This window comes from Ceratotherium simum, chromosome 12, assembly GCF_057802395.1.
Source record: "Ceratotherium simum simum isolate JZ-2026a chromosome 12, ASM5780239v1, whole genome shotgun sequence".
Taxonomy (NCBI): domain Eukaryota; kingdom Metazoa; phylum Chordata; class Mammalia; order Perissodactyla; family Rhinocerotidae; genus Ceratotherium; species Ceratotherium simum.
The window spans coordinates 61,880,549-61,892,797 of record NC_141911.1 but is presented as its reverse complement, the minus strand read 5'-3'; the positions used below and the strand labels follow the sequence as shown (position 1 = coordinate 61,892,797).

Below are 12,249 nucleotides of genomic sequence, written 5' to 3'. Positions count from 1 at the left end.
TATAGCCATTCTGACGGGCGTGAGGTGATATCTCATTGTAGTTTTGATTTGCATTTCCCTGATAGTTAATGATTTTGAACATCTTTTCACATGTCTATTGGCCATCTGTATATCTTCTTTGGAGAAATGTCTGTTCAGATCTTTTGCCCATTTTTTAATTGGGTTGTTAGTTTTTTTGTTGTTGAGATGCATGAGTTCTTGATATATTTTGGAGATTAACCTCTTATCAGATGTATGGTTTGCAAATATCTTCTCCCAATTGTTAGGTTGTCTTTTCATTTTGTTGATGGTTTCCTTTGCTGTGCAGAAGCTTTTTAGTTTGATGTAGTCCCATTTGTTTATTTTTTCTATTGTTTCTCTTGCCCAGTCAGACATGGTGCTTGAAAATATGTTGCTAAGACCGATGTTGAAGAATGTACTGCCTATGTTTTCTTCTAGAAGTTTCATAGTTTCAGGTCTTACATTCAAGTCTTGAATCCATTTGGAGTTAATTTTTGTGTATGGTGTAAGGTAAGGGTCTACTTTCATTTTTTTGCATGTGGCTATCCAGTTTTCCCAACACCATTTATTGAAGAGACTTTCTTTTCTCCATTGTATGTTCTTGGCTCCTTTGTCAAAGATTAGCTGTCCATAGATGTGTGGGTTTATTTCTGGGCTTTCGATTCTATTCCATTGATCTGTGTGTCTGTTTTTGTGCCAGTACCATGCTGTTTTGGTTACTATAGCTTTGTAGTATATTTTGAAATCAGGGAGTGTGATACCTCCAGCTTTGTTCTTTTTTCTCAGGATTCCTTTACCTGTTGGGGGTCTTTTTTTTTTTTTTTTTTTTTTTATTTATTTATCTTTACCCCAAAGCCCCAGTAGATAGTTGTATGTCATAGCTGCACTTCCCTCTAGTTGTTGCATGTGGGACGAGGCCTCAGCATGGCCAGAGAAGCGGCGCGTCAGTGTGCGCCCGGGATCCGAACCCGGGCTGCCAGCAGCGGAGCACGTGCACTTAACCACTAAGCCACGGGGCCAGCCCTGTTGGGGGTCTTTTGTTGTTCCATATAAATTTTAGGTTTGTTTGTTCTATTTCTGTGAAAAATGTTGTTGGAACTTTGATAGGGATTGCATTGAATCTATAGATGGCTTTAGGACGTATGGACATCTTAACTATGTTAATTCTTCCAATCCAAGAGCACGGAATATCTTTCCATTTCTTTGTGTCTTCAATTTCTTTCAGCAATGTTTTGTAGTTTTCAGTGTACAGATCTTTCACCTCTGGTTAAATTTATTCCTAGGTATTTTATTCTTTTTGTTGCAATTGTAAATGGGATTGTATTCTTAATTTCTCTTTCTGCTACTTCGTTGTTAGTGTATAGAAATGCAACTGATTTTTGTATGTTGATTTTGTATCCTGCAACTTTCCCGTATTCGTTTATTACTTCTAAAAGTTTTCTGGTGGATTCTTTATAGCAATTCATTTTAAAAAATAGTTGGATTTTCAATGCTTGAAGGGAAATTGGATGACAAAAGCCATTCTATCATACCACCTCACTATTTAAGTTCTTTTTGTTATGGCAGTAATAATATAAATGTTTTATATCTAAAATCTTAAATATATACAAAATGCCTGGAAAACTAAACAGTCCTGTGGGTATACAGTATCTTGAATTATATATCTCAAACTTTAATTTCCAGTTGATTTTAATTTTCCTGAAAATTGATTTAATACATTATTTTTAGAAAATATTATTTTTCCTAGAAGAAAGATAATACCTGGCATAAATATAAATGAAAAGTCAAAATTTATACTGTAAAATTGAGTAAGAGAAATCTCACTGTGAAAGAAATTTCTGCCAGGATTTAATACTCTGAATTTTAGAATCAAAGAAATATAAATAATTTTAGAATTAATGCAACATAAAAATGACAAATCCACATATTTACCATCCCACAAATTTCCTCCAATTCACATAGGGATTAACTACATTCTTAGGAGAATTACTTCTATTGACCTAGAATATTGTCTTTGAGCAATCCATCCACCACAGACCGAAATATAGAAAGTGTCTATTGGGGGCTGGCCCCGTGGCTTAGCAGTTAAGTGCTCGCGCTCTGCTACTGGCGGCCCGGGTTCGGATCCCAGGCGCGCACTGACACACCACTTCTCCGGCCATGCTGAGACCGCGTCCCACATACAGCAACTAGAAGGATGTGCAACTATGACATACAGCTATCTACTAGTGCTTTGGGGGAAAAAAAAGAGGAGGAGGATTGGCAATAGATGTTAGCTCAGAGCCGGTCTTCCTCAGCACAAAGAGGAGGGTTAGCATGGATGTTAGCTCAGGGCTGAGCTTCCTCACAAAAAAATCAAATAAAAAATAAATAAATAAATAAATGAAAGTGTCTATTGAACTACTACTAATTTTGAGAACAGTTTCATTCACATTTAAAGTTAAGGTCCTCAAGTTACTTTTCAAATAGTTGAAAACAGTAATAGTCCAACAGCTCATTATCATGGTGCCAAAGAAGTAAAAACATTTTAATTGTTTCTTAAATGCTGTTGTTTATATCAGTATTCCATGATCTTCTTCTCTAAGCTTCTCTTTTAAATATGCAGTCTTTTTGATAAGTAGGAAAGTCATGATCGCTTTGGATGAATAAATGGTAATATGATTCTATTCCAAAAAGATATTTGGCTCCAACATAATGTTCTTTGGACAAATGAATAGTTAATAGGCATACTACCAAAATTAGGACCTTAGAGATTCATAATAATGATCACATATTTTATTAATAATTATCACCGTCAGCTTTTTAAATTTTTAAAAAATATAAGTAGAATCCTAGAATTAAAAAGATTTTCAGGAGAACTGAAAAGACTGGTTGCCCTAACCATATGGATATATTTAACCACAAGGCCTTCAGAGAACTCAGATTATAATATTTTGTATGGTATTTATAGTATTTCGTCACCTGGAGTACTGGTGGAGGGTGCCTGAATAGATCGCTCCGTGATCCAAAGACCTGCTATCTGGGGCTGAAATGATCCATTTGTAGCAAACAGGTTCTATCTCCCCCAACCACATGCAATCATTCATCACATAATTATCCCAGGAGGATCGTAAATCCTCCATAAGGAGAAGGGAGCAAAGGAGGAGAACAAATGAAAAGAAACAAAATTAGAAATACGACCTATAAGGGATGGAGTAAATGTTGTATTTTTTCTACTTGGTATAATGCTAGAATAGTGCAGCGAGTCACTAAGATCTCACGGAGTACAATGAGGGATCAACCATATACTTTGACAAACTACGTGGTTAATACTGTGGGATTCAACAAGTTCTATTATTTTATAACATGAAGATTTAAGTTTCACAGTCTCAAAACAGGAAGAAACGAAAGGGATTGATTCAAACCTGAGGTGAAAAGGGTCACTTGTGGTTATTTTAACATCTATTCACCAAAAAATATATGCATAGATATATAACAGAGCTGTGGTAGTGTCCTGCCAAGTCTTTTTGAATATCTCCCTCTATATTTTTCATTCATATTTATTCTGCCCCCCTCGTCAGACGCTGAGTCTGTCAAGGATATGTAGCTGCCTTCTGCCCATAAGAGGATCTTTATCCATAAATATTTCAAGACTGTTAGATGAGTTAGTTACCTCTTATCCACTACAAGTCTGAAGAAATGTGGACTTGAGGAGCAGTTAAAATCCTTAACGGGTTTCTAGAGTAACAGGGTATGGGAAAGAGCAATAGATGGCTAGTGACCAGTGACTGACAAGATCTTACAGCTAAAGAATAAATGAATCATGGGAGATATGGGAGGGAGCTATTGTTTTGTTCTGTTTTTGCTTTTTTTTAAAAATCCCATCTCAATAGTTCATCAGAATTCAAGGTAAATGAGACTTAGTATAGGTGAGTAGGGGAATGACTAATGAGTAGGGGAATGGACATGGAAGCCTCTTTACTCGTTCTTTCAGATACACAGGATTATAAACATTTTTAGTGAGGAACTTAGGCTTCTAGGTAAAGAAAAATAACTTTAGAAGGAGAAATTTTACAACATTAGTGGAAAGACTTAAAAGATTATTTTTATCTGAATGCAAATTACTGAAAATTAGAGCATTATGGGAAACAGACCCAAAAAAAGCCAACGATAAGAAATGCTTTACATTCTGGACCAGTGAATAGAGGTGCAGTGGCTACTGACTTATGGGTACTTGAGAGCTGTGGCCAGTCCTCACCCAGAGAGAGTCTGTGTCCATCGCCGCTGGGGTGGCAGGCAATGCCGACATCTTCTCGATGGCTGCAGTCGTGCCTTCCCCACAGTCTCCGGGAACACTGAAGGACACTGGTCTCCTTTCCTGAGCAGCTGACATCATCCAACCATATGGGCCCTGTGCTTTCTTCAAAGTGGTTTGCAGAGGCTTGTTTGCCATATCTGTGGCAATAAAATAAACACTGTGCATTGAACTGCTGTTCCTTGTTTCAAGGAACCACAAAACATAAAATAAACAACCTAATTAAGTGTCATGACTTCAGAGGATAAGCATTTGTTCTTTCTCCTATTTTGAAGACTCGGTTCTAAGAGCAGTGTTTGCTCCATCACACATTTTGATCATCTTAACAGTTTTCAGTTGATTCAATGGATAATCCTTTTTCCCCCATGCATTCTTGTCTACATTTTGCCTACAATTTAACTCACCAACCAGAGAGAATGCAGACAAAAAGATAAACCTCAAATTCCTGACCATGAGAAATAACACTGTGAACCAGAAAGTGAGAACACTGGTCCTGTATCGGCCTCTGATGAGCCACCGAGCTCGTCTGATTTCACCAGCTTCTCTAGGCCTCTTGGGAACCTCTCCATCAAAATAAAAAGTGTGAATTAGTTCAGTGAGTCCTCAAGCACCATACCCAATCTATGATGAAACTTAGATTTCTGCCCACCAAAATCAGAATAATGACAATGTTCTTAGCATTTCATAATGCTAAATTTGATTTAAAAAATTTTTATAAAGTATATTTGTATTCCAATTGACTTTATTTGTTACACCACACTACCAAAAAACCTAAATATATTATAGGAAATACATATGCTGTATAAACAGGAAAGATCTGCAAAATAAGAAATTAGTAACTAGTCAGCCTGCACCTTCATTCATCCTCCCCCCAAGTTTGTTTTCTTTTGTTGTGTAAAATGCAAACCTCCAGAAATCACTGAGCTGAAAGATCTTTAAGGTGTCTCTCAGTTCTAAGAGTCTATGTAATTAAACTCTTACTCATGAATTTTATGTCAATAGCTTCCCTCACCGGATGTTTTTATTATTTCTGTACTAAGAATATGAAGAGATCTTTCTGTCTGGCATGAATTTTCCTATGTACTTATTTATTAAATTTACTTAACAAGATGAACATTTTAATAAATTAAAACAATACAACTTTTAATTAATCCTTCTAAGACTTCTGCTATTTTGCTGACTAATCAAGTCTTCAGTTAGAGAAGTAATTAACCTAAATCCCATATTGCTATTACTTTCAACTTATACCATTTTTCCACAAAATGCATCAATCTGATTACCATCTGTCCATATCAACTACAGAACAGATAACAAGAGGTCATTTTACTTTGGGATTTCATTCATACAAAGAAACCCAGAGTTCACCCTGTTTCTCATTCCAAAAGATTATTCTCTTTCAGAAATTCCCCTGTAAACTAAAAAGTAAATGTAGCACATGCCTATTCTCCCACCTAACACAATTATTTAGAACTTGTAACAAATATTATTGAGAACATTTTTAGAACCATTAAGTTCTGACGCTCTGTATATGCAAGAAAAACTGAATGTATTTGTGAAACAAAAGAAATAAAACATGGAGAAAAAATCATTGTCACTCAATTGTTTTCATTAATAAGGGAAAATATAAGAATAGTAAATAATAGTATTTCTGAGTCTTTCTAAATCTGTGAAAATAGGATACAGTTCTCAGTCTAACAGAGATTCACTTAAAGATGAAATAGCATTTATTAAGTAATTCTTATTAATTAAACATCAATATTTATTTGGCTGGTATGTCATACCCTTTGGCCTGATAATTATAATGTCACTGCCCAAGAAAATTCAAAATATTGGGCACTTTATATCTTCATGATATCGTTATTTATAACAAGAAAAATTAAACTAACCTAAATATTAAGTAAACTATGGTATAAACATAACAATGGATATTATGTTATCATTAAAAATTATGACAGTTGTAATATAAAGATAAAAAAATGTGGATACAAAAATTATATATCTAATACCAGACCTATTATAAAATTATACACACAAATTATAATAATGATGGTATAAAAATGGAAAAATTATGGGTAATTTTTTATTTTCTTTCTTTTCCAAAATTTCTCTAATATTTTATATTACTTTTAAAAATTTAAAAATATATGTTAAACATGGCCACACCTAGCTTGAATAAAAGTATATTTTAAAGGTTTAATGAATATTAGTAATTAGCTCTAACTCAAGCTGCAATAAAGTAATTTTGCCAATTTTTTCAAGCATGAGAAAATTACTTCAAGTATGACATAGAAATGAGGAAAACAAGAAAGAATAGGCATTAATGGGCTTCATTCAAATATTAGCTCAAAGGGATCATTTGCAGTTACTTCAACCAACTTAAGTCTTTACTCTGGAATGCATTATGTGTGTGACATGAAATACATCGCCCTAAGTGTGATACTCAGCCTTGCAGAGAGTGAGGTCAAGGGTGAGTTCTAAGGGCCATCTCATGACAAGAAGTCTGTTTTTCTCAAATAAAAGTGATAATTATCACCACATTCTGAGAAAGGGAATAATGTAATACCAAAGCATTTGACACTGGACTTCTCTGCAATTTTAGACACAATGTCGTCAGAACTAACAACATCCAATAGTAGTGATGCGTCAGAATAAAACCAAGCATTCAGAGCATACAGTCTTACTTGAATAGATACAAAGGGACCCAAAAGTCGCCCATGGCTCCAACCAATTATTTAAGAAGAGGGGTGGTGGCAGGAAAGGTAAATGAGATAAATGGCAAGATATGCTCAAAGAAAATATTATTTTTATTGTTGTACTTCCACATATAGATAGATAGGTAGGTGGGTAGATAAGACTGGTAGATAGATGATAGAGAAAATGTATTTTTAGTATTATAGAAATTACAAGTAAGGATTACAAAATGAAACTTTTAAAAATATAATTTGGCATGTAGCTGCCTCATATCAATGGACCTTACTTAAATCCCAGCTGCCGGCAAACAACATAGGTATTCAGTTCAGTCCAGCCGTCATCACAGACCGTTCCCCACCGTCCCCTGTAATACACCTCCAGGCGACCCTCATGGCTGCCTTTACCACCTGCAAGTCTGATGACCCCATCTGTGATAAGAAGGAGACACAGGAGACTAAGCAAATCAATTATCAAAAAAAAAGTTAGAACAACATTTAATCTCTCTAGCAATATCACTCTATTCAGGTCTAGGCATTTTGTTAAACTTATTTTAGGACAGTGCTCAATGACCTAAGGTCATTAGACTGTTTCTGAAGTATGACAGAACACATATCTGTCCTAACAAAATATTCTTTCTTTTTTTATTTGTACTCCTGGTTTGTGAGAAGAAAAATATATTCTGATATAATTCCAAAGTAGCTATTTAGATTTATCTGAATTAAATAATATTTGGGAAATTTCCTATAGCTTCAATCTTCTTAAGTCTGAGCAATACTAGTCATTTAAATTTAAAGAGTAAGAAAACATACTAACTTGGAAATAGTTCAAAATTTTAACTGCAAGTGAAAAAATATTGAAATACGAAGACAGAAAAAGCTATTCTGGTTAAAGAGAGATCTATCATGTCAATGCATTTACTATTCCTTAGGCTTCATAAATTTAAAAAACTGGGGTACCTGTCTCACCTTTGTTCTTTTTACTGATAATACAGATCTGAATTTGAATCTAATGAATTCAATGAATAATCAGCTCTCAGAGAATCCTGTAAACAGCTTCTAAGCAGACACACAATATGATAAATTTATCCCCCAAAAAGTAGACGTAAAAGCTGTTTCTATCCAAAATAATCCAAACGTCCCCCAAATGAAATACTTAAATAATCTTGGGTAAAGGTCATACTTTTCACGAATTGCTGGGATCTTTTAAAATAAATGAGGGTTAGGGCCGGCCCCGTGGCTTAGCGGTTAAGTGCCCAAGCTCTGCTACTGGTGGCTCGGGTTCGGATCCCAGGCGCGCACAGACACACCGCTTCTCCGGCCATGCTGAGGCCACGTCCCACATACAGCAACTAGAAGGATGTGCAACTATGACATACAACTATCTACTGGGGCTTTGGGGAAAAAAGGAGGAGGATTGGCAATAGATGTTAGCTCAGAGCCGGTCTTCCTCAGCAAAAAGAGGAGGATTAGCATGGATGTTAGCTCAGGGCTGATCTTCCTCACAAAAAATAAATAAATAAATAAATAAATGAGGGTCTCCTAGCAACAGAATCACTTATTAATGTAGTACTTTACTGTCTGTAAAGCACTGTTACACATATCACCTCCTTAGACCATCACAGCAACACGACAAGACGGTCCTTATTTGAAAGAGGAGGAAATGGGGACTCAAAAAGATGAAGTGCTCTGGCTTAAAATCTAGTGTAAAGTTTATAGTTTTTCTATTGTGTATAAATGGGTTATTCTGCTAATAAAAACAACAGCATGTATAGAAGTATGTAAATAAAAATGTGTAACTTCAGCATTTCATAGGCTGTAAGTTTTTCTTTTGACAAAAACCCCCAATTTTTTTCAATTTCTTTTTACTATAGAAACAATGGACTTGTCATGACCAACTTCTCTGGCCTGTCCATTTCCCTTTTCGTCCTCCAAAATGTGTAAGTACATACACACACACACACACACACTCATTTGCACTCAGACATGCCCTTCTTACAACACGTGACATGCCCTGACAAGCATGCTGCGATTTGGAATAGTCTGAAAATTGAGCATAGCAAAGTTAACTTGGTTTGTTTAATAGTGTGCTTTAATCAACAATCCCATCAACACAGTTTACCAGCTATAAACACATTCTGAGAGTCAAGACAGGTTAATAGACAAATGGACTAAATATATAATTATAATACCTAATATCTAAAATGTATCATTGCATACTGATTTTGATTATTGGGTACTATATATTGCAACAAAGTCATATTTTCTAATCTAGTTTACAGGACTGTACAGCCTTAAATTAAAAAATTCAGAAATATCTATGAAGAAAAGAATAACATTTTAATATATAATTTTTGTTAATTTTTTTTTTTTTAGTTTAGGAAGATTTAGTTTAGTTTAGTTTAGGGGGATTTATTTGTGTGCTCATTTAGTAATATTATGTAAATTTAAGAGAAGAAAAGGTAAGCCCAAATGTGGCTGGGGGCAAGAGTTGGTAGATTACTGAGGGAAATTCTTACCTGTTAGAGGGGTGCAGGACACTCCAGCATCTTCTTTATGGCCACAGTTATGCTCGCCCCAGGAACTCTTTGGACACTGCTCAATAGAAAGCTCGTTCCCAGTGCAGCGTACTTCATCCAACATTACTGGGCCAGATCCTTCCCCAAAATATGCCTGATTCCATGCTTTGGCAATGCCACTGATCAAACAAGGACATCAGAATTCTGGATTAGACAACAACAAAGGTTGGTCTGACTGATTTCTTTTGCCCCTGGCAAAGTATAATTATGATTAATCCATATTTTCCCTTATCAATTCACTCCATAGGTCACACATGACTTGCTGCATTTCTTGTTTGTTTGTTTGTTGCTCTTTATGATTTTGGCCATCACAAATGTTTCTGGCCATCACAAATGTTTCAAAGACTGCTAGTTATTGCCAATATTTACCTCCTTTTCTTCATTAGTAATGGAACTTCAGATTTTTGGGAGGGCAGTAGCTGTCCAGAATAAAAACCACATTTCCCAGCCTCTCCTTCTAGATGACTACATCTGTTTGTTGTAAAATACACATAACAAAAAATATACCATTTTAACCATTATCAAGTGTACAGTTCACTGGCATTAAGTACATTCACATTGTTGCACAACTATCATCACCATCCCTCTCCAGAACTTTTTCATCATCCCAAACTGAAACTGCACCCATTTTAGCTGACTAAGTTTTGATTAATGAAATGTAGGTAGAAGTGTCATGTGTCACTTCCAGGAATTCTCCTTGTTCCACTTCCTCCTTCCTGATGACTACAAGGCAGAAGTGATGGCCGGAGCTTGAGAAGCTATCTTGGGCCATAAGGTGCCATATTAAGAATAACAGAACTGCAAGCAAGCAAGAGCCAGGGACCGTGATGATTGTAGAGCCACCAGACTAGCCTTGAGCTGGCAACCTCTGATCTTTTGGGTGAAAAATAAACTCTTGTCTTGTTTAAGCCACTGTTATTTCCAGTTCTCTGTGACTCACAGCCAAACATATTTCTAACTAAAACATCTCTTTTCTCAAATTTAATTTGCACTAAATTTACTTCTCCTACAATTCAAAGTAATACCACATTCTGGAACCCCAGATTTCAGTGAAGAAGATCATGATTGGCTGTCAAAATGATTAATGACTTCAGAAACTGCATTTTTAGCCCCTTTTAGCCTTTTAATTTTTAAGTTAGAGCATTTATAGTCTTCTTTTGTTTTTCAGTAATACTACATCTATTCCCCATTATTTTAGTTGCCCCTTTCTCATAACATTGTAACTATCCTGAGAATTTACAATCAAAATATATTGAAGAAAAAAAAGTTTGCTAACTGATTATAATACCCCAGTAATAGTAAAGTCTTGGATAGTCAACTTTGTGGTTAAAGAGGAGCTTGTTTGACTAATTTTACTAGATAGTATGAAAGTTTCTTTTTAAGAGAACACGTCTAAAAAACAAAACATCAGAAAATTAAACACTTTAAATACTACTAAGGCAAATACTTGTTCCATTATCATCTGACTCACTTTCTTTTTTTTTTTTTTTTAAAGATTTTATTTATTTTATTTTTCCCCCCAAAGCCCCAGCAGATAGTTGTATGTCATAGCTGCACATCCTTCTAGTTGCGGCATGTGGGACTCGGCCTCAGGATGGACGGAGAAGTGGTGCCTCGATGCACACCCGGGATCCGAACCCGGGCCGCCAGCATTGCAGCGCGCGCACTTAACCACCAAGCCACAGGGCCGGCCCCTGACTCACTTTCTGTTTAAAATTCAGAGAGCGTGCCAAGGGGAAGGATACAGGCATGTTTACAGGAGGATGTGTGAAGGAAGCCGAGAGGAAAAGAAAAATAGGTTGCTTACGCAGGATATTTTGGTGGAGTTAAAATTTTAAAATTTAGAATCCAGACACTTGAATCACTATCTGATATCTGTCATACAGTGGACTCTGAGAAGTCTGCCCCAACAAATATTAAAGACTAATATCTAGGGCTGGCCCCGTGGCTTAGCAGTTAAGTACGTGCGCTCCGCTACTGGCAGCCTGGGTTCAGATCCTGGGCGCGCACCGACGCACAGCTTCTCCGGCCATGCTGAGGCCGCGTCCCACATACAGCAACTAGAAGGATGTGCAACTATGACATACAGCTATCTACTGGGGCTTTGGAGAAAAAAAAAAAAGGAGGAGGATTGGCAATAGATGTTAGCTCAGAGCCGGTCTTCCTCAGCAAAAAAAAAAAAAAAACAGACTAATATTTAGAGCTAATTAGACAAATGTGAAAGAAAGAAAAAGAAGTCCTAACACAAAGGATATTGCCAAAACGACATAATTTTGTGAGTGAATTTGCTTGTTTTGCTAAGAGAAAACATAACAACAGAACAGAAAGCCATTTCTACTCTTCTGGAAAGAAGGAATAAATGCTCAATTAATAGGATTTTTTTTTTAAATAAAGTTTTCAGTTGTTTCAGTGTGTGTCTATATGCCTACATAAGAGTATAAGAGATATATATAAATGTTCATATATTATGGACGATGTCAAAAGGCTTATTCTTTCCAAGCTAAATCTTTGAAGAGGAAAAGCAGATGTGGGAACAGGCCCTCAGCTTCAAATCTTAACTCCATCTTTAACACGCTGGGCTACTTTGGGGAAATTACTAAAACCTTCTGGGCCTAAGATGCTTCTTTTGAACAAAGGGATGATAATCACTCCCTTGCAGGGCTGTAAGAATTAAACTGTAGTTCCCTTT

At 36.0% G+C, this 12,249-nt stretch overlaps 1 protein-coding gene across 5 annotated transcripts in view; it reads right to left on the bottom strand.

Annotated features, from left to right (window-relative positions):
• PRSS12 (serine protease 12) overlaps positions 1 to 12,249 on the bottom strand; it is a 77,836-nt gene that overhangs the window by 36,251 nt on the left and 29,336 nt on the right. For all 5 annotated transcript variants that reach the window (XM_004426547.3, XM_087437691.1, XM_087437690.1 and 2 more), the window contains 3 exons: positions 9,501 to 9,679; positions 7,272 to 7,413; positions 4,238 to 4,434 (listed from right to left, as the gene is read on the bottom strand). In XM_004426547.3, coding sequence (XP_004426604.1) covers positions 4,238 to 4,434; positions 7,272 to 7,413; positions 9,501 to 9,679 — 518 coding nt within the window. The remainder of the gene's footprint in view (positions 1 to 4,237; positions 4,435 to 7,271; positions 7,414 to 9,500; positions 9,680 to 12,249) is intronic.